General features: G+C 42.4%; 1 protein-coding gene across 1 annotated transcript in view; it reads left to right on the plus strand.

Annotated features, from left to right (window-relative positions):
• Nbea (neurobeachin) overlaps nt 1-23,340 on the plus strand; it is a 583,161-nt gene that overhangs the window by 491,901 nt on the left and 67,920 nt on the right. Inside the window, 3 exon segments of the mRNA XM_052180490.1 lie at nt 2,843-2,955; nt 16,910-17,050; nt 21,600-21,719. Coding sequence (XP_052036450.1) covers nt 2,843-2,955; nt 16,910-17,050; nt 21,600-21,719 — 374 coding nt within the window.

Here is a 23,340-nt window from a genome sequence, read left to right on the forward strand (position 1 = left end):
TATTGTCTGAGTAGATTAGTGCCATGGGCTTCCAATATTAATATGCATCTTCTGAGATAGATACATCCTCGGAAGCACAGTTAGCAGAATGTGTAAGATGGTGGGCTCTCACCACCACCAGAGGTGGCAAGTGCCTGCCAGGACAGCACAGGTATATCTGTTACATGTGGGCTGTGCTCAAGAGAAAAGCAGAAACAGCCACCATAGAAACGCCAGGTGACCAGGTGATACTATTTTTGAAATATCTCCATTTGGAGCACTTAGAATTCTTTTTTTTTCTTGTGTGATGTTCAATAAAAGAATGCTAATTCAGTGAAGCTTTGGGGTATGGACCCCAGAGGACTGTTTCATCATTCTCATTCTTTGTGACCTTTGGCACACTGTGAACTTTTAGTTCAAGTAAAAATATATAGTCTGATGTAAGACAGAAATAGAGGATTCCACCAAAAAATGGGTTAATTCCATTTTATTTTTTAAAAAGTTTACTGTATTTTTCAAAAAAAATATGTTGTGAAGGTATAGTTATGTAAAAATACTAAATTTTTCTTACCATTTCCTTTTATAGAAGCTTTCAAGGATTATTTAAAATGGTTTACAAAAACTTCAGGGTCGAGACATTGTCCTGAGCATCATTCATTTTGTCTGTGTGCTTGTCTGTGTTTTTAACATAATGCTTCTTTGCTTTAGAGTGGTTTTTTGGGGGGAGTTTTTTTTGTTTGTTTGTTTTGCTTTAGAGTGTTAATGAAAGTAGCTTAATATCTTCTCCTTTATTATAAATACATGTATATTAAAAGAATAGTTTCTCATTAAGCATCCTCTTTCCTATACTATCTTCATTTATAGGAACATTTAAATCTTGAGTTAACATATATTAGCTTTTTATTTATTTTGACAAACTTTCCTTTGCTACAAATAATAAATGGCATCAAAAATGTTAATGTCAGGTACTGAAGAAATAGCTCAGTGATTAGACATTGGCTGCTCTTCCTGAGGACCCAGGTTGTACCCAGCACCCGCATAGCAGCTCACAATAATGTCTGTCTAATTCTAGTTCTGGGGGAATAGGTGTGTTCTCTCTAGCCTCTGTGGGTACCAAGCATACACAGGGCACACAGACATGCTTGCAGCCAAAATACTAATACACAGAAAATCATTTTGTAAATTAGGAAAACAATCTATTGTACAATCTATTTCCATTCATAATTTTTTTGTATATGTAACCTGTGTTTGAGAGAGGGGTATTCTTCTAGAAACGACACATAGAGGGGAAAACCTGCTTTTTCTTAGCTCTACAGAGGTTTAAGCAGAACAGTTCTGGCCAGTCAGTGCTCTCCGCCTGTGTGCCTGTGAGAGAGTGCCGAGAGCGGCCAGGCACCCCAGTCACCAGTGTAGGCAGGATCACTGGTGCCTTCTGAGCGTTAGAAGTTGGCAGCTTTTCTCTGCTAGAACATTCATGTGCAGAAGGCTTAAATCCACTCAAAATCTGTACCTGTTCCCTGGCTGGTCCTCCTGCCTGCAGCAGTCCCTGGCGCCATGCTCCACAGTACTGCTCTCCTATCTCTGCTCCTGTGTCTTTCCACCAAGAACTGGCTGCAGCTCTCACTCGGCTGGTGTTTGTTCATCATTTAGGGTTCGGCTCATTTTACTCTATCATATGTGTTCTTTCCATCAAGAACACTTACTGGCCAGAGAGTATCGGCCAAGACACAAAGGTTTTGAAAAAGAAAAATAACTGAGGTAGGGCCCCTCTCTTCCTGCACAGCCTGGAAACCATTGGCTGTAGTCTGTGTTCCTTCCTTCATTTCTGCCTCCTTCCCAACATGGTCTCAGTTTATCAGGATATCACTATGTAACTCTGGATCCCCTGAAAATCACGATTCTTCTACCTCAGTCTCTGTGATGACAGGAATTACAGGCATGTGTTGCCACACTCCATTTGATAGGACACTGCTACTTTAATATGGTGGCATCTTTCACATAGCTAATTAAGGAAGCAGCCTTCTAGGAAGTTTCCATATTCCCACCATGCTCTGATTCCCACTGGAAATACTGAACTGTTTTCTCAAACTAAGCAGAGTTAAAGCAACATGTCCACAGTTCTCCAACCAAGCGCAACAGGATAGCACAAGCAGAAAGACATGGACTGAGAGCAAGGAGTGTGTTCCACACCTGACTCCTTCCTCCTCCCTCCAGTGCTTCCCTGCCTTGACAGGCTCTTCCCATGGATTTTCAGAATCCTGACCCTAACTCATTCCAGGCAAGAACTGTGCAAAACCTTCATTCCCAACCTCTCCACTGCACCTTGATGTATGTCTAATATAGCATCTGTTTACAAAAGATGTAGTGTCTACATCTGTCTTCCTTACAGCAGAATACCATCTGATCAGAAGCTTCAAATACATAGTTCCATAGCCTGGCACCCTCCACGACACATTCAAAGTCCTTGGCTGACAGAGTTCTGCTTCTAAGGTCAAATGTCATCTGTGTAATAAACAGATATAAATAAGTAATGTAGGTACACCTAGGGGGAGTCTCACAAATCAACTCTGTTCACATGCTGTGGATAGAACTAGGTGCCGAAACCAGAACTACATAGAAGGAGGCTAATCACAAGGGAAGGGATCATGTGTGATGACCAGCCAGCAGTGTCACCTGTGTAAAGCTCTTGTTGAAATTGTTGGGGAAAAGATACTTTGGACACTTGTTTATCAGAGACTTAGACCAATGAGAGAGGTACTTTCCTCCTGAAATACAATGGCTGCCTTACCTATAGTAAGCCCAGAAAGTGCTTTCTGAGCAGTGGGAATATGCACATTTACACCAGTTCTCTTCTCTTCACTAGGACGGACATACAATGATCTGAACCAGTATCCTGTGTTTCCATGGGTGTTAACAAACTATGAATCAGAGGAGTTGGACCTGACTCTCCCAGGAAACTTCAGGGATCTGTCAAAGGTAACAGTTAACAGTACGGAGATCTCTACTGTACAGGAGCTACAACAGAAAGCGGTTCTTCTGTCAGTGCACATGCTCAGTGGAAGTCTGTGAGAAAGCCTTTTCTTGGGGTCAGTCTCCAAGTCTTATCAACCCACTCCACAGAAATTGCACAGCTGTCAGTGACCTTCTCAGCACCATCAGAGAAAACAGGAGTGTTTGAAAAAGCAGGTTCAGGAGGAAGTTGCTTAGGGTTAGTCATGGGGAAAAAAATCAAAGCTGGTTAAAAAAGCATGGCACCCTTTCTCGGTCACTTTCCTGCCGTGTTCCTGAGAGGAGAAGGGGACACTGTCCTGACCACAGCAATAGGGATCCAGTGTGAAGGGCTCTAGCACGAAGGAGGAAGGGAGGGAAATCAGCAGGGATCTGTTCAGATGGAGAGATAGGATCTCTCAAAAAGGACTTATGAGGAAAAGAAATGCAGAGAAGATTTGGGGTGAGTTAACCTAATTTTCAAGAGAAAGTTAAATGGGATGGCACACTGAAGTGCAGCAAAGATGTAGAAGTATCCCCAGAGCAGCTCAGCAGCCTGAGTGCCCACTGAGTACTGTGAGTCATGCCCTGTCATTAAACTGGGCATGCTCGGTTATGCTGGCCTGTCACTCAAATCCCTGTTCCACGCTTACAGTGCAGGGCAATAGGAAAAGCTCACCTTCTTTATCTGAGTACTGAAACACTGACAAGCAGGTCACAGTGACGAGTTCTCATGAGCTGGTGTGGGTGTGTGGCCTGACACAATTAGCGCTATCTATATTGTTTAGAACTCTCAGTCACTGCCATAAGCCATATGCTCTGAAATACCTCTCAGGTGTAGTGATGCTAATAGTATACACCTATTATAAAAGGTATGCTGTACAACAGACAGTTTACATGCTAGTGTAGAGGGGTACACAACGAGCATTGCCAGTGTAGAAAGGTACTCATTGGGCATTGATGTAAAGGTAACTTTAAAGTCTTGTCTGTGCAGGCCAGAGTGTCATGTCCTAGCCGCTGAAGGTAAAAGTACTCGCCGTCAAGCTGACCTGCACTCATTCCTCAAAAGAGTGCAGTCTCTAGCTCCACACACCTACACCTACACCTACAACTACACATACAAACACAAACACATGTACACTCCCAAACACACACAAGTAAATGTGATTTTTTAAAAAAACAAATTTGAATCATGTCTTTTTAACATTGAATGGATAGTATTTATTAGACACTACATGTATGAGTGTGTATGTATGTATGAAAATGAAAATTCATAGTGTAGGCTTTTAAGGACCATGGCACATTATTTGTAAATTTCATATGCTGATTAGTTTTTATCAACTTAATATAAAAACTAATCCCCAAGGAAGAGGGAGCCTCAATTAAGGAATACCTCTGTAAGACTGGCCTGTGAGATTGTCCATGGTACTTTTTCTTAATTGCTAGTTGATGTAGGAGGGTTGAGCCCATTATGTGCAAATGAGCCTGCCTGGTCTGTATAAGGAAGTAGACTGAGCAAGCCAGTAAGCAGCACTCCTCCGTGGCCTCTGCTTCAGTTCCTGCTGCCTTGTCCCTGCCTTGAGTTCCTGACTTGGCTTCCCAGGTTGATGGACTGTGGCCTGTGATTGGAATGAAACCTCTCCAACTCCAATGGTTTTTGTTCATTTGTTTTTGTTTATCATGTTCTATCACACCAACAAAATGCAAATTAGGACACTTCATATGCTAACTACTACTATAGTTATCCAAGATTAGTTTTTTCAAAGGCAGAAGTCCTTTGATCTGAGATCCAACTTTAAAGTTATAGTCAAAGGAAACTTACACACCAAGATTTCTCCCTTTTCTCCACTCACTCTGTCAACAAGTATATACTGTGTGCTCATGTGTGTGCAGGAAAACAGACTCTGCACAGGGCGGGTGAGTCCAGTGGGAATGAGTCAGATTAGCCTCGTGCAGTGAGATGAGTCGGAGGCTGGAAGTGGTGTGGGTGAAGAGAGCAAGAACTACTGCAGAGCGTGCTCAGATACTCCCAGCGTTGGGCTATGACCTTCTTGAAATACTAATACGTCCAAAGAAAGTAGTACTGGTTCTGTGGATTATAGGAGATATCTGCTAGAGTGTTTGCTAGTAATAACACAATTGTAATTGACCCATGTAAAACATGAAATCATTGGTCTGGAGGTGTGTGATGCTGATGGTTAAACTGCAGGCCTTGTGCCTGCTGTGTTTACACCTAGACACATCTCAAGCCTTCTTTTTGCATTTTAAGGCAGGTTTCACTAAGTTACCCATGTGACCTTGCAATCACTCTGAAGCCCAACCCAACTCAAACTTGGGATTCTTCTGCCTCAGCCTCCCAACTGTCTGGGATGACAACCCATGCCTATCAACTAACCAGAAAAGCTGTCTGTTGGTGTGTGCATGCTCTGGCAGAGCTTTGCCTTTGTGACACACATACAGGTCCCCAATTTTACAAAGTGTGGAATAAATAGCAGAGGCAAACCTGAGTTAATCGGGGACCAGGAGCTGCCCTCTTGTAACTGTGGAGCTTGGTGCAGGGCTGGCTGACTGCATGATCTGGAGAGAGGTAGCTTTCCATTTCAACTCGCCCACAGCCCTGGCCCTGCATTAGCCTTCCCTCACACTGACAGGATGGGGAAATGTTAGCAGATTAAAGTTTCTTGATATGTTAATAAATCACCCTTGCATTGTTGCCTTGCTTCACTGAAGTTCGTAATAGGAATTTCTGTCCAGATGGCCTAGGACTGTCCCTTAGAAAGCCCACTAATACACAAGAGTTTAATGTATGAAACTATGAGAAAGTGATTTTAGAAGTGTAACATACCTGGGAGGAGAGGCTATAGCGGATAACAGCAGTCCTTCATGAAGAGGCGCCTCCAGGGAGCATGTGGATTCTTGCAGCTGGATGGGTAGACCAAAAGGCGTCTGTGGCGAATCTGATTCCCAAAAACTTACGAAAGAACTGAGACTATTAAATGTTAACCACTGGGAATATTTTAACAAGAAAAGTAATTTGTAAAAGAAAAATTAGAAGTCTTGATCTGATGGACAATGCTATAACTAGCAATCAGTAGTTCTAGAATTTGTATATGCTAACATTTGAAGTCCCAAATAACTTCATATTCCTTACTGCTTATAGTATTAGAGAAACTATGAAATACACAAACATGAAAATTGTTTTTCTTTATACCACCAGCTAACACTGTCTCTGTGGCTTCTAATTATGCCAGGAACCTTTTGCTTTATAAAAGGTTTGGCGAACTCAGCTCAAATTGGCTCAAGCAACACATCAGCCTCATTGGTGCTTGTGACTGAAAGCTTCAGAGAAGGGCTGAAGTCTGAGTTTGATTTGACTTTTGAGTGAGATTGCTCAGTGGCTCAGGTAGTGCTACCATGCATCTTTGGCACTGGAGACGTCAGACTCCCACAGTCCTTCAGACATCCTCTCGCCTCTCTGTAGTAGTAGAATGGCTGCATTTGCTCCATCTCATACTTTCATTCAAAAGAATACCAGCACAGCTGCAGGGGAAGGAATGGAGCCTTCTTTCTCAGCAGATGTGCCTGATGCTGCCTGTGAGGGTTGCAGGTGGAGCTGGAGGTCGGGCCAGGGTGAGCTGGGGACGCTGGCCTCCCCTGGGTGATGGAGGAAGGAGCTGAGGAGGGACTTTAGATTCTTGTTCCTGAAGGAATGAAAGTCACTTTCTATTACAAGGAGTGAACTGAAATACGCCCAAGGCTTGGCTCTTTATGATTAAGTGAAGGGAATAGCAGGTTGAACTGTGCATACCTAGCAGTCACATAGAGAAGTTTTGCATTTTTGATGTCAGAAAGACCTTAAGGTATAACCTTGACCTCAGGACTTAGCCTTAGCGGTTGTTTAGGCAGCCACACCCTTCACACAGTAAGATATAATAGCTCCCAGGAAACAAATGAAGCTTAAGTTTAAAGACACCTCACTTCTCTTCCTATCCTTGTCCCTCAATTTTAGGAACCTGGAGTTAAGTTCAGTCTCTGTAAGAGCATGTGTTAGTCACATTTCTTTCACTGAGGTAAAATAACTAAGATCAACTTAGTGAAGGAAAGGCTTATTTTTGTTCTTGTCTTCAGTATTAGGTCACTGGGCCCTCTTGTGAGCCCTGTGGCAGTATAGCAGGATATAACAGAGAGGCCTGGAGTTAGAGGGACCTGTGCACCTCATGGAGGCCAGAAAGGGTAGAGAAGGGGTTCTACTGGAGACTGGGCATGTCTCCAGTAATCTTCCTTCCTTACTCTGGGCTCTGCCAGAGCCACACCTCCCAGCAGCGCCTCTGGAGCCTTTGGGAGGGGCACTTGGAATTCAAAGTATGACAGACAAATTGTTTAAATTTCAAGTCCTATGAAACCTGGAGCCACTGATAGTACAAGGAAAAAGTTATTTCCACAGTAACAGTGGGCGCCTCACATAGGAGTCAGGGCAGAGGATCTCAGGGCCTGTAAACACCGAAGCCCACCTCATCATGGGTAGTCTCCCATACACAATGTCCAGACAGCAATTTAGTGACTGTAGTTGGGGTACATTTGGTTTATTAATTTTGTGTGGATGCCGACATGTGCACAAACCATGGTGCATGTATAGAGGTCAGAGGACAATTTGGGGAAGTTGGTTTTCTCATTGCACCATGTTGGCAGCAGGTGTGTTTACCCACCAAGACATCTTACTTACCCAGCCCTCTACTTTTTCCACATCTTCAAACAATCTAACAGGGTTGTTGAAATAAAGGTTTTTGTGCTCTCTTGCTCACTCTCTCTCTCTCTCTCTCCCCAAGTCTTACTTCACATTCATGTGTGTGAATGTATATGTGCATGTGGCCTGTGTACATACTGTAACTGCATGTGTGTAGACACCTTTGAGAGTTGGTTTACCCTTCCACTGTGTGGGTCCCCAGGTCTGCGCTCAGGTCGTCAGGCTTTGCAGCAAGCACCTTACTCTGCTAAACTCTCTCTCTGGCCCTGTTTTCCAAAGAAATATTTTATGTCATATACAGTGTTTGCTTTATATATTTGTAAATTATATTTTTATATTACTATTGTATATTAATTATAGTATTTTCCATTTATTTTTGAGAGTTTCTTACATATATTCAGTGTATTTTTATCCACCCTTCTTCCCTCCCCCAGTACCCCATGAACTCCCAACCACATTTCTCAATGTCTTCTTTTTTTTTAATTTTACCGTAAGCTACTGAATCCAATTAGTGCTACATGAGCATAAGCTAGCCACTGGAGCATGGGCAACCTACCTGGTGTCACATGCTCAAAGTGAAACTGCTATCTCTACAACAGCCATCACCTGCTGGCAGCTCCTCAGCTAGAAGTGGGATCTCCTGAGTTTATAAAAGGATGTTTTATAAAGACAGCTTTGCACATGATCCTCATTCTCTGGTTCGTATATTCCTCCTGTGCTTTCTCCTACAACATTCCTGACTTGGTCAGAGGTGGGTGACTTAAATGCACCACAGAGGGCTGAACACTCACTTTACCAGTGCCTTGACCAATGAAATGTCTCCGAATTAACTAAGCAAAAAAAAAGTTTCACTGGCCAGTGCTAAAAACATCATGAACCCCGTGTTCACTTCTTTCCTTCACTGGGTTTCCATAGTGAGACTTCCAGTCTGCCACATCTCCCAGAAGTCTTCACAACAAAATACCAGTTTCCTATTGGCCATTGTAAAGCAGCATCTAATATTTAACAAACAATTAACTTGCTGTTTTTCCAGGATGATGCAGATAGCACCACAAATAAGAAGCGCAGTAAGTAAGCATGCTGTCTCTTGCCCTGGTCCCTGACTCAGCGACTGGCCCATGGCCTCAGGTGGAGTCTGCTGGCTTGCTCTCACAAAGTCCATGCCTCAGTCAGGAGCATAGCACTGGCTTCTAAATTCACAGGGAACTGAATCTTTGAGGTGTGTTCTTTATACTGCATTCTTAGAGAGGTAGCCCAAGAATTATGAAGCTATTTTCTTCTATTAGTCTTAACACTGAGAATAACAGACCTGAGCATCAGAATGTCTCTGCCCAAACTCTTAGAGAGTGGGTTTGCTTCTAAGCCCCTCCACCTTGTTTCCTTCCCCTTTAAAATGACTCTAGTATGCATAGTTGGTAGTAGTGTTGAAGGGCCTTTGTGCTGGTTTGGAGTTTATTGCTGTTTTATTTGTCAACTTGACACAAACTGGGTCATTAGGCAAGAGGGAACCTGAATTGAAAAAATACCTCCATCAGAATGGCCAAGTTTGCAGATTATCTTCATGATTAATGACTGACATAGAGGACCCACCCAGCCCACAGTAAGTCCTAGAAGGTATAAGAAAGATATCTGACAGCAGAGTCTGCAGAGCCATGAAGTAAGTGTCACTACTGGGCGGCCTCTGCTTCAGTTCCTGTCTCCAGGTTCCTACCTTACACTTTTGCCCTGACTTCCCTCAGTGATGGACTACTAGCCAGAAGATGAAATAAATCCTTTCCTCCTCTGTGGCTTCTGTCATAAACGCTATCACAGCAGGAGAGACACTAAGGAGGACAGCCTCTCCTGTCACACCTCATTCACAAGGTGCCTTCAGAGTGGCAGATGCAAAGTGCATTTCCAGTCACCCCTGAGTTTCTCTATCTGAGGCATGATTGATTAAAAAGTCTAGTGAAAGAGTATTTGATTCAACTAAATCATTTTTAATTCAAGTAAGGTAAAAAAAAATCATTGAATAATTCATTTTCATGCCACAAATTGTTTATCTTCTTAAATGCCAAAACACTAACCCCGTGTGTTTATCAAAACTTGAGTTGTGCATTTACTCAGAATAAAATAGGTCTTTTTCATTTATAATCTTATTTTTTCCCTGGCCATCTTTAGGAAACCAATTAAGAACATGGGAAACAGTTTTTATTTAAATTTTTTGTTTGTTTGGATTTGGTTTTTTTGGAGACAGGGTTTCTCTGTATAGCCCTGGCTGTCCTGGAACTCACTCTGTAGACCAGGCTGGCCTCGAACTCAGAAATCTGCTTGCTTCTGCCTCCCAGAGTGCTGGGATTACAGGCGTGTGCCACCACCGCCCGGCTTAGATTTTTAATTATAGTTCACATGGTCAAATCTCACTCATTATAGATTGTATTTACTGTTTGAGAAGTAAAATGTTCTGTCATTGATCAATCTTTTCAGTACCAGCCACCAGCAGGTGGAGGTATTTTTTCCTTCAATTTATATAAATATTCCTTATGGAAATGTGAACTTTTTGTAGCTTTTGTCTTGAAACAAGATACTTGATAGTGTCTCAGTTATTTCTACACACGCATATGAATTTGACTTCAGGTTCTAGTGGTTACACGATTTTGACATGAATCACTGTCTCTACTCATTAAAGTATAAATGGCATTTTTCATTTTCCAGCTATGTCTTCTGATAAATGAAATAATTTTATCACAAAACCAAACACTGGCATGAACATAAGATATTACACATGCCCGTGAACACACTTTCATGTGCACATACACATGCACAAACACACTTAATCATCGAGTGGAAAAAATCTACTTGTTAGTTAGCACGGGAGTTGTTTGACTGGCAGATGAGAATGGGCTTCGAGGGTTCCCACATTATTATGCCACTTCACGAGGAAACGGTGATGCCTGGGGCTTGGAAACGCAGCAGTGCAAATGCTGTGCTGAGTGTGAGTGTGGCTGGACGCCTATGCACAGGAGTGCAGGTGTGCGAGCCGGAGAATGAGCAGCCCAGAGACGGGCAGCAGCTTCCTCCTTGTTCTGATCTTTCTTTTCCACCATAAATAAAAATATCTAAAGTCAAAGTTTTATTAGGCTAGTATATAACCGGCTTGATGATGAAGTTTCAAATGGTAAAGTATTAAATGGGGGACATCCTCATGGAGACGGGGGAGGAGGTATGGGATGTGGAACAGTCAGAGAGTAGACTGGGAGGGGGATAAAATCTAGACTGTAAAAAAAGATTAAATAAAAAGAAAAGTATTAAATGTATCAATCTTTCTAAATGAGAGTCATGGAACTTGATAATTTTTGACAACCTAGTAAATAAAAATAATTTAATTGTATTAACATTACTATAGAAATTAATTGTACTAATTATAATTATTATAAAAATAGCTGTATTGACATTAATATAGTAATGATTTGGGCAAGTTTGTCGAGTTAAACAGGCTTTAATTTAAAAGACACATTTTTACAGACCTGGTGTTTCTGGGGTATCCAACCTGGGCCACCGTGGCGAGAACCTACTCTGAGGACTTTGCTAGTCACCCTGCTCTGGTGTGGGTCTGAGCAGCTCTCAGTAGTACAGCAAGGAGTCTTTTGTATCCCCACCAGAGAGGACTTTCTTCCCACACACTAGCAGCCAAGTTTCTTTCGGTCAGATCTTTTTTTTTTTTTTTTTTTTTTTTTTTTGATTTTTGATTTTTGGTTTTTTTTTTTTTGAGACAGGGTTTCTCTGTGTAGCCCTGGCTGTCCTGGAACTCACTCTGTAGACCAGGCTGGCCTCGAACTCAGAAATCCGCCTGTCTCTGCCTCCCAGAGTGCTGGGATTACAGGAGTGCGCCACCACTGCCCGGCATATTTACTTATTATGTATACAGCGTTCTGCCTGTATGTATCCTGCAGGGCAGAAGAGGGCACCAGATCGCATTATAGATGGCTGCGAGACACCATGTGGTTGCTAGGAATTGAACTTTGGACCTCCAGAAGAGCAAACAGTGTTCTTAACCTCTGAGCCATCTCTCCAGCCCCTCACTCAGATCTTATCATGGGCTGATTTCTGCACCAGTCACAGTGGTCACATAGGATAGGCTGGTGGGCAGCTTGGGGTTCTCAGGGGTCAACCTACCTGCACCGCTCTTCTAAAAATGGAGAAGGAACAGTTGATAAAGGAAGGAGGACTGGGCAGAGGAACTGTTGCTCATTTGTGAGGGCTGGACCTAGACATGCCCACATGCACTGGGAGTCACTGCCCTTCCCCACCGAGTGTGCTTGTTACAGATGCTCACACACTGCACTGCCCTGCACTCCCTTTACTCTGATTCCTCGGAGCTCTTAGTTCCTTGATCATGTCCTCTAAATGTATCCACTATATTGTCTGGCTGGTTGTGTGACTAAACATTTTGTCTAAGGTGCCCACATGGACCTGTGGCATGGAATTCTATTCTAGTAGGTATTTATTCAGTCAATGTATCACTCAGCTCAAAAGAGCCAGGCTTTGTGCTGGGTGCTGATAATTCAGACATGAATAGGTTAGCCGGTTCATTTAAGGCATAGTTTACTGGGCAAAATGAGCTACAGCCCCACCTCAGTAGTCCTAGGCCCTGTCTGTGAAGTCTCCACAAGGAAGTCTGAACCCCTTCCAAAAGCATGAGTCAGATAAGGGAGATAGTTCTAAAGGGTGGGCGAAGGGGTCGGTAGGAGTGAGCCCTGCATTGTCATGGGATGGCTTTCAAGATGATGTCATAGAGTTCAGGACCAGAAAATGGAAAAGATAAGAATTTGGGAGGAGTTTTTAATAGATTTTCTAGCCTTGATTATTACAGTGAAAGAGGAGGTAACTTAGATATATCACAAGTTCTGATGTGATAAGGATGTGGAAACACCCAGAAAGTTCTCCATAGAAACCAAACACATTGAATCAGCTTCAAGCTGTTCTAGCACAGCACAGCAATTGGATCTCTGGAGAGCTGCTCGCTAAGCTTGAGATCTGTAACACAAAGGCATAGGACTGAGCCAAGGTTCTGACCTTTTCCTTCCTTCCCCTGTCCCCTCTGCTCCCTTCCCTCCCCTTCCTCCCCTCCTCCACCCTCCCTGCCTCCTCTCCTTCACTTCTTTCTCCCTCCCTCCTTTTGCCTCCCTCCCTTCTTCCCTCTCTTCCTCGGTCCTTTTTTGTGCCTGATCTTAAAAGGCCTCCTTCTACCTCTCATATGCTAAGATTACAGGTGTTTTTCCAGGGTTTTCTTTCAATGCTCTAGTCTACCATAAATATTTCCCTAACTACAATTTTTGTTAGTCATTTTTACTTATCTTATAGATGCTTATTCCAAAAATGACTTGATTAACTTAAGAGACTTTAAGTAGAAAATACTGATAAACCAAGGCTAACAGAACAGAAAGAGAAAATAGAAAAAGAATTACATGGGAAAGAACACTCACTCATATATCAAAAGAGTGCTCACCCAAATATATCAAAATGAAGTCTAAGTAGAGCCTGTTCTATTGTGTGTTTGCAGTAGCCACATACATATATTTAAATAAAGAGATAGCTAGCTAGCTATAGATAGGAAGATAGACAGATGATAGGTTGATAAATAAAAGATGGATAGATAAATACCTTAAGTAATGCACACATCTATTAGGATATTTCCCATACAATAAAGCCACAGACTTGATAAAGAAGAGAAGCTTTTCTGTAGCACTCCTGCTGAGTCATATGGGCTTCACTGTGATATTCAAGTTTTAAGAGAGAATCTGAAACCTCTCTGGATTGAATAAGAAAGCGGGCCACCTCCTAAAACAACTGGAAGCTTTTTTTTTTCTTTAAAAAGTTTGTTTCTTGACTACTTGAAACAAAATGATTTTTAAAGTAGTAAGTATAAATGAAATTGTTTACCTTTTATTTCAGAAAACTTCATAGGCAAAATTTTATAGCTTCACTAAGTAACATTTCAAATCAGAAATATACTTTACATAGTAAAGAAGAGGTTTTCAGACTTTAATACAGTGCAGCTATTTCATACTAACTTCAACATCAGTGAAATGCGCAAAATAGACAACTTAAGTATTTTATCTATTGGGGGTCGTTGAGGGGAAAGCCTGGAAGAGACTAGAGGACTGGCCACTTCCTTCTTCCGTGATGTTTTGTGGGGTCTTAGAGAGCAAGCAGTATCAGTGTAAGGCTGGTCCTCCTGCATGGACAAGTGTTCTACAACTGGAACATCCACCAGCACTTTGAAGATAGAAAGCGCTACTGTTTTCAGTCAGCTCGCTGAGTTAGGAGGCCGTGGACACATGCACACCTAGGGGAGACTAGTCCAGGGCACTGCTTAACCTTGTATTCTCCACTTGGGAGTCCTTGTCCTTTCATCAGACATAAAACTTACATTTCTTTTAAATATTGAGAATTTTACATGTTTGATAAAATATCTGCCTTTTTAAAATCTGTATAAAGAGATTTTATAGGTAACTTGAAATTTAGCACAAAATTGGATTGAAGTATTTAAAAATTATATACTTTGTAATTTATAAATTATAAATTTATAATGAAATTTTATACTTTAATTCTAAGATTCATATAAATGAAGATCATTGTTTTTGGAACTTTAAGATATTAATACTCTTGTAACCAAGAAACACACCTTTTTAAAAAATAATAAGTGGTTTAATCTTGGTCATCATATAATAATGGCTAACATAAAAGGAACTTGCTTTACAAATAATTTTAATATTCAGGCTAAGCATCCTTACAAATAAGAGCTTATTATGGAAATTCTAGCAGCTCTAACTGCTGATATCATTGTATGGTTTAAATTAGTCTTCTGGGACCAAAAGAAAAGGCTCACAGCAAGTTACAAACGAATTTTTTCTCTCTTGTGTAACATTATATGTCCCATTGAAACACTAATTTTCTATAACTTCTGTTAAGATTAAGCCTTTGGGGGGACTTCATATTTAAGCAGTAGTATTAAATTTGGGGGTAAAGCCTGATATACTTAACATTTTTCATTCTCCATGTAAACACTTATTTGTGTAGTATGCAACTGAAAACAATAACTCATACCTAAATTGTAAGTGTGGACTCTCCTTATGAAGAAACCAAAACCAGACAGAAAATTGAGCTAAGGCCAATTGTTATTTGCACTTCAGTGTCAAGTCCCAAAGAAACTGGGGACAAAGGGTTATCTCTGGTACTTATTAGCATAACAAAGCACAGACTGGCCTTCAAGCTCTCAGTATCAAGGGCTTTTCTCACCCAGCCCTAGCCCCTACCCAAAACCCCATACAGCTCAAGGGCTTTCTTTACCACACTTTCTTATTTCTATATAACCCTGCCATTTCAGTTCAGAAGATCTCTCTCCTCCCTCCTCTCCCTTCTCCCCTCCTCCCTCCCTCTCCTCCTCCCCCCTCTCCCCTCCTCCCCCCCTCCCCTCCTCTCTTCCCCACTCCTCTCCCTCTCCCCTCCTCCCTTCTCCCCTCCTCCCCCTTTCCCCTCCTCTCCCCTCTTCCCTCCTCTCCCCTCCTCCCCCCTTTCCCCTCCTCTCCCCTCTCCCCTCCTCCCCCTCCTCTCCCCTCTCCCCTCCTCCCCCTTTCCCCTCTTCTTCCCTCCTCCCCCTCTCCCCTCCTCCCCCTTTCCCCTCCTCTCCCCTCTTTCCTCCTCCCCCTTTCCCCTCCTCTTCCCTCTTCCCTCCTCCCCCTTTCCCCTCCTCTCCCCTCTTCCCTCCTCCCTCCCCCCTCCCCTCCTCTCCCCCTTCCCTTCTCTCCCCTCTTCTCTCCTCTCCCCTCTTCCCTCCTCTCCCCTCTCCCTCCTCTCCCCTCTTCCCTCCTCCCCCTTTCCCCTCCTCTCCCCTCTTCCCTCCTCCCTCCCCCCCCTCCTCTCCCCTTCCCTTCTCTCCCCTCTTCCCTCCTCTCCCCTCTTCCCTCCTCTCCCCTCTTCCCTCCTCTCCCCTCCTCCCTCCTTCCCCTTTCCCCTCCTCTCCCCTGTTGCCTCCTCTCCCATCTTCCCTCCTCCCCCTTCTCCCCTCCTCTCCCCTCTCCCCTTCTCTCCCCTCTCCCATCCTCTCCCCTCTCATCCTCTCACCCTCTCTTCTCTTCCACCCCTCCACTGCCCCAGCCACCCTTCCTGCCCTGCCCCCTCTTCTCTCTAGGCCCTGTTCACCCTGCTGCCATCTTTGATGTGCTCCTTTCAATGCCCTGCTCTGGTCTCTTCCAGATGCCTTTGACTATACTCGTCCCCCAAATCTACAATAACCTTCCCCTCAACCATACCTTGGAGCAGTCATATCCTTATTTTATACAGTGAGAATCTTCTAGGAATCATTAAAGTTTAGATGTGTGAAGAAGTTTGGAGGCATGGTCTAATAGTTAACATGTGCTTTTCAAGGGAAGAAAATATCCCATGTCATCCTCCAAAGTCCAGATAGCACAGGTCATAGTGGCTTCACAGAGCACCTCCTCTGGATCAGCCTGTCCTTCCTTGGCTGGCTGTTTAAATTCATAAATAAGATCTGAGCTCCAGGTGGGCAGTGGCAGACCAGAACCAGTGTTCCAACTGTGCCTTCTCTGAAGGACTTTGACTCTTAGGCATGCATAATAGGGCGGAGCTTGGCCAACAGGAAAGCCTATGCAAAGGTGAGGAAGTTCCCTAACTCAGCCAAGACAATGGAAAGGAACCCTGGAAATACTGACTTGACCTGAACAGTTAAAATAGCATCACTTCCATCTTGTTATGGTAATTTTTGGCTTATTGGTTTTTATTTACTTGCTTGTTTGGCTTTTTTTTTTTGTCTGGTTTGGTTTTGGTTTATTTTGAGGGACAGAACAAGAAGGAACATAAAATTGGCCGTGTAGAGAGATGGGAGGGCTCTGGGAGGGAGGACTGAGAAACATACAAGAACATGATAAAAGTGTAGGAAATTTTAAATAGAAACCCCGAATCACCTGGGAATCTAATTTTCTAAAATGACAGCCAAGTCTGGGGACTTTGCACATGTCCCCAGTTCCTGTGTATCTTTGGTAAGTACACTGGTTAGTAGTTAATAGGAATCTACCCATTGAAGAGGCCGTCCAGAGCCATCCATTAGTGCCAGATTACTTGCAGGATGAAGCCTGGGCATCTACATTCCTTGCTGTTGACTACATGGAACAGAACATTTCTTTCATCTTTTTACAGCCAATTGGTGCTTTGAACCCCAAAAGAGCAGTGTTTTACGCAGAGCGCTATGAGACTTGGGAAGACGATCAAAGCCCACCCTACCACTACAACACGCATTACTCAACTGCGACTTCTGCCCTGTCGTGGCTTGTTCGAATTGTAAGTATCATCTTAAGTCAGCTGCCTCTAGCTCCAGGGTTTGTAGTGTAAGTAAATTAAATGAAAAGCAAATAAATGTGTTGTTCATTTTAATGACTAGAGAGACCAGTGAGCAGAAGATGAATGCCACATAGCCCAGAAAGCACCAAGCCTGTGATCTTCCTCATCAGCCTCCCGAGCGCTGGGATTACAGATGTGCACAGCCACACTGGGCTTTGTTGTTTATGTTGTTGTTGTTGTTTTAATGTATATCTTTTTTGTAGAATTGGGTTAGGAAACCGGTTACTTAAATCCATGTACTTATTTTTGAGCTGGGGATTAGCACAAACTGAGCAGATACTCTGTCACAAACCCTAATCTGAGCTGCCCAGTACTCCCAAGTCAGTCATAAAGGACTCTCTGGTGTACATCTTTAATTTTAGATCAGCTAATATATTGATGAAACAAACCCAAACCTTACTTAAGAGGAACTAACTCCATACAGAAATAAAGATATAAAGGTATGATTTCTTTTTTAGACCAAGGTTTTTAAATTAACCATCTGTCCAAGATTCAGCTTAAGTGTATAAAGTTTGAAGTTAAGAAAGATCTTAACTATATTTTAGACCCTAATAATTAGTGGCTAAGCCTAACTCTCCAGATCTCTTGCCAAGTGCCCTTCACATGCAGGTGAGAGAAGATGCCCTCTGAGTTCCCCCACAGAATCCATGGAATCTACCCTATGACTCCAGACACAGAACTGAGCAGACTACAGAACTGACCAGTCAAGATTTGGGGTAGCTGATTTCTGATTGGCACAGCCATAAAATGTGGTCTTAATTGATTCATATTCAGAAATAGGAAAACAGAAGAAAGCAAAATGACTGAGAAATTCATTTCTCAGGTCACCAGTGATTAGGCCATAAACTAAATTTCCAGTCATGATTGACACTACTGGGATTGACCTAGCCACGAATGAACTGCAAGCAGACAGAAATCAGTCCAGGAAGGATAGACTTAAAATTGAGGGGGACAGGGTGTCCGTAAATTTCCACTTGCCGATTGCTGTGGGAGTCAAGGATAAAATGTGGTTGTACCTAAGCAGTCCAAGAACTGCCCTTCCCAAGCCATCAGGGTAGATCACTGCAGTCCACAAAAAGCCCCCGAAACATATACATAAACGTTTCAAAAACACTGAAACCAAAAGTTTGCATTCTTGAAAGGCCTTTCATACCTCGTCAGAGTCCATGATGCCACCACCTTGTTGAACCACTGCTTAGGAGTTGGGGGTGTGGCTCACTCAGGTCTCTTTGAAATGGAAAAAGTCCAGAACTGTGTGTGTAAACAATAACAATAAATGTATCAATTGTGTTGTCTTGAGATTTAAGTAAGAGCAATATTTGATGGCATCTTGAAATAGTCACAATGATGTTATGAGTTTTCTGGAAATGCCATTTAGTCGAATCTGGAGGCAGACTGGCAAAACTTATGAAAAGAAAAACACTTCTCAGCCTATATATATATATATTTCAAGTAAGCTAAATCTTTCCTCAGTCACAAAGCACAAGTGGCCCTCGGGCTGACTTGCTGTTCCAGCGGATGGAACATGTAAGGTCCTGACAGCGATCTTCCCTGCCACTGTACACAAAGCACTGCAAGCTCACGGCCAACCCCGTGACTGACTATGTCACAGCTTCCAGTGCCCTCAGAAAAGGGAAGGAAACAGGTGGAGCTAGTCTTGTAAATTTAGACCTGGTATACCCCAAATGTTACTTTTTGATCATGTAACCAATAAAAACTTGCTTATGCAATGTTAAAAATTTTAGCTTGTTTTGGAATCCAAAGAATATGCTACTTCTGCTGTATCAGACAACATGGATAGAGTTGCTCTTGTAAAGACTCATTTAGCTCAAATGCCTCATGGCAAGCCGTCAGAGGCAAGGTACTAGAGTTCTGTGGTGGAAGAGCTTAGGGAGTGTTCCACTAATGGCGGAGGGAAACTTGCTTTCTTCACTCCTATCCTAAGGATTTTATGAAGTAGAAAATGCATTACAATTTGTGTCACTAAGAATCTGTTCATAAAATATAATACATATTAAAATAAGTATTTGCCCTCTACCTTCTAAACCTATTAGACCTAAAGGCATTGAATTTATTATCAGTCAATATATGTAGCATGTCAATAATATTAATTGCATACAAATTATAACTATCTATGTACCTCATTACTTTAAATTAAGAACATTCTTTGACGCAAACTACAGTGAAGTCACTTGTCTGACTTGCCAGGCTCTAGAAAGACTTGTTTCACTAATGGCTGCCAGACAATGCTGAAGGGGCCCTCATTCCAAGGTGGGATGCTGACAACAACTCATATATAAGGCACAACGTGCTTGGACGTTTGTCCTTTCTGGACTTGAGACATCACCCCAGAATAATCACATAGCACTCACTGACCAGCACAGCCCTCAGTGACCAGTTTCCCTGGTCAACACAGTATTTTTAGCCCCTTTGTTCTAAGCTAATTCTTTAGACATTAATAACAATGATTGGTAGAGAGATAAATAGATAACATTCAAAATTTTAATTTCTACGTGTGTTACTTATAATTTAGAACTTTCTTCATAATTGCAGATTATTTAGAAATTTTACCTAGAAACTCAACTGCAAACTGTCATTAAAAATACCTGTTTCTAGTATAAATGCCAGTAGTACTTTTAGGAGCATCATTGTTAAACCAACCTGAATCAAACTCTTCGCTGTGTTCGTTTTGGATACTGACACATAAGGGCAGAGCATATTCACTTAGGGAGGGCAGATGATGTTTAATCAGAAGTGCAGCACACAGGATACACGCAGGGCAATTAACAGAAAATGTGGACTGATTCTAGAGTTACGGTTGGATTCTTTCCAAAGAAATAGGAGGAAGACCTAGCATATACCCAAAGGATTCCCCGGCATGCAATAAAGACACTTGCTCCATTATGTTCATAGCAGCCTTATTTATAATAGCCAGAAGCTGGAAAGAACCCAGATGCCCCTCAAAGGAGGAATGGATACAGAAAATGTAGTATATTTACACAATGGAATACTACTCAGCAGTTAGAAACAATGAATTCACAAAATTTTTTGGCAAATGGTTTGATCTGGAAAATATCATCCTAAGTGAGGTAACCCAACCACAAAAGAATACACATGGAATGCAATCTCTGATAAGTGGATATTAATTAGCCCAGAAGCCCTGAATACCCAAGGCAAAAATTGCATAGCAAATTACTCCCATGAAGAAGTATGGAGAGGGTCCTGATCCTGGAAAGGTTGATCTAGCATTGGAGGGGAATATAAGGACAGAGAAAAAGGAGGGAGGTGATTGGAGAAGGGATGGAGAGAAGAAGGTTTATGGGACATATGGGGAGGGGGGGGGGATCCGGGAAAGGGGAAATCATTTGGAATGTAAACAAAGTATATAGAAAATAAAAATATAAAAAAAAAAAAGAAAAAAAGAAAATGGCCAAAAAAAAAAAAAAGAAGCAAATGGAGATGTATATTAAAGAAAAGAGAGAATTAGGAAAATGCCCTGAAGACTGACATCATCAAACTTGGGAATAAGTTTTGTCATTGATCCTTCCCATCATCAGCTTCAAAGTAAAGGGTTAAATATGCCACTGGAAATACACATCTGCCTTTGTTCTACTTGTAGGTACCTAAGGGATCCTTAGTGAGGATAAATACTATTTATCTGTTTTGGAGGCAAATTTAGCAAGGTCTCCTGCTCAACCTGAAAACTCCAGAGCAGCTGTTGTGATGGTGTTATTCCAAGGTTTCCTGCTATGGGAGATGTCCTGATTGATAGACATGGTGCTAACAATGCTATTGAAGGCACCAGTCAGAGTACTAGAATTGTCCAGTCTTAATTACGTTCATTTTAGTCCATTCTTATTCAATGGATTAGGTCTTGAAGAATCTTTATGCACCAGGAGTTAATGAGAAAGACAGAGGCACTTTCACAGTGGGGAATGCAGTTCAGATAGCAGCAGGCGTTGTGCTAGGATGAGTTGGTAAGTCCTGATTTGGAGAAATTAGCCAGTGTAGCCAAATAAGGGAATATACCTTTGTGGCTAGCATTAGGAATTTGATCTAACCGTTTAGAAATGGGGAGGGAAGAGGGTTGGGCAAGACCTGGCAGTGCAGTGCTGTGTTTGCAATGCTTGGGCCTGTTAGAGAGCCCTTCAAGCTGAACTACTAGAAAGAAAGAAAATCTCCCTCACAAATGCTATGAGAACAATTTACAGAGAGATAGTAAAGTACTTCATCACTTTGCAGATGCAAAACATGCCTGTGAGGCCAGAGGACACTCCGGGCTGTGGGACTGTGGTCTGCAATGGCACAGTCAACCCAGACCTACATCTGACACCTTGGTCTAGGCAGTTCCCAGGGCTTTGTATTTCTTCTTCCTATAGAGGGCCTCAGAGATGCCGGAGGCTTTGTTTTTATTTTGTTTTGTTTTAAAAAAGAAATGATTATAGCTGTGTTTCAAATGATACAATGACTGATTCTTTTCTTTATTTAGGAGCCATTCACAACCTTCTTCCTCAATGCAAATGATGGGAAATTTGACCATCCAGACCGAACCTTCTCATCCATTGCAAGGTCATGGAGAACCAGTCAGAGAGACACGTCCGATGTCAAGGTATATAGTTTATCATTTATAGTCACAGAACTCTAAAATTTGTTGAAAAAAATTTTGGATACACACACACACACACACACACATCATTACAGCTTTGCTCCAGCATACTAAAATTGTATACTACATCTAATCTTGAAGAAAATGTGTTGTTTTTGTTGTTGTTGTGTGACCCATTTATTTTAAGCAGGACCATCGGCGTGACTTGTATATTGGGAATACCATTGGAACCTGGTAGGGTGTCAACAGCGGGTTACATACGGAAAGAAATTATTTCCCTCTTCTCTTGAACTCATAGGAAATGACTCAGCAGTGAGGGCAGGGCTCACGGAGGCCCTCCTCTATCCTGGCTGTGGATGGGCCCATCATGGGCAAACAAGGTGTAGTCATTGGTTATCTCTGAAAGTTCATGACTGCAGTTACCTAGGAGGTAGTGTTTTGCAGTCTTTCCTCCTTCCTTTTGGTTCTTCCTATCTTCTATGTCCCCTTCCACAGTGTTCCCTGAGCCTTAGTGTATGGTAGAAATGCCTTATTTAAGGCTGAGTACAACTCACTTTTTCTCAGCACCTTGCACAGCCCTGAGTCTTTGCCTGCTGGAAGCTTACTGGAAAGAGCAGTTTGTCTCACTAAGGCTGGGAGTGGTCTTTGGATGCATTCAGAAGGTGGCTTGACACACACTTGCTAAACAACCGAGTTAAGCTCCTCACTGTGGGCTTTTGGAAAGGTTTACAGTACCAAGTATGGACTCCTTCTTGTGGTGAGTGTTGGGGTTGGTCTTGTATGCTGTGTATTCAGATACTGAGCTCCGTGACCCAAAATAAGGTTGCAGTCTGGACATGGGCATTGTTTTGACCAATGTGCTGTAAAAAAATGTTCCCCAGTAATCCCTGATTGGATAATAAAAGGCTAAATAGCCTGTAACTGGGCAGAATAGAGAGGAAGGCGGGACTTGAGTTCAAGTAGAAGATCTCAAACAGGGACCATGAGGAGAAGGAATGAGGTAGGAGAAGGAGGTCTCCATGAGGCAGGATGGACCATGAGCATGTGGCCGAGAGAAACTCACCCAGAGGACAAGCATACAGCATAACCTGACTAACAGAGTGCCTACAGCCTATTAATAAAAGTTACCAGGGTTCTGTGTGTGTTTTTGGATGGGGACTAGAGTGGGACAGAAACCACCCATAAAATTACACGATTAAGCAAGGGCCTTAAACTCAATCAGAGTAGTGTCCTAACCACCATTGCCCAAATGAACCCAACCTTACAGTGGCTGGGTTGGCATTGTAACTTGTAGGGTTCATGGCCAGATTTCTTCCCCGTCTTCTCGCACTTCCAGCCCAGTTGCAGCTTGGTTTCTCTATACAATCAAGGTGCATGGTACCTTTTAGCAATTGGATCTTGTCATCTAGTTCTATCTAGTGTACAACTAAGAGGAATGGCAAAGCATTATTTTAGGGGCATCTAGGCTTTCCCTAACTAATAACTAGTAAGGAGGAACTCCACACCTGACACTGGAGTTTTTGTTATGACCAGTAACTTCAATTAATAACCATCCAAAAGTAACTCAGGACTTTTAGTGTCAGTTCATTAAGGTGTCTTCACTCAAAAATCCCTATCTATTCCA

Source organism: Apodemus sylvaticus, chromosome 4 (assembly GCF_947179515.1).
Source record: "Apodemus sylvaticus chromosome 4, mApoSyl1.1, whole genome shotgun sequence".
NCBI classification, from domain to species: domain Eukaryota; kingdom Metazoa; phylum Chordata; class Mammalia; order Rodentia; family Muridae; genus Apodemus; species Apodemus sylvaticus.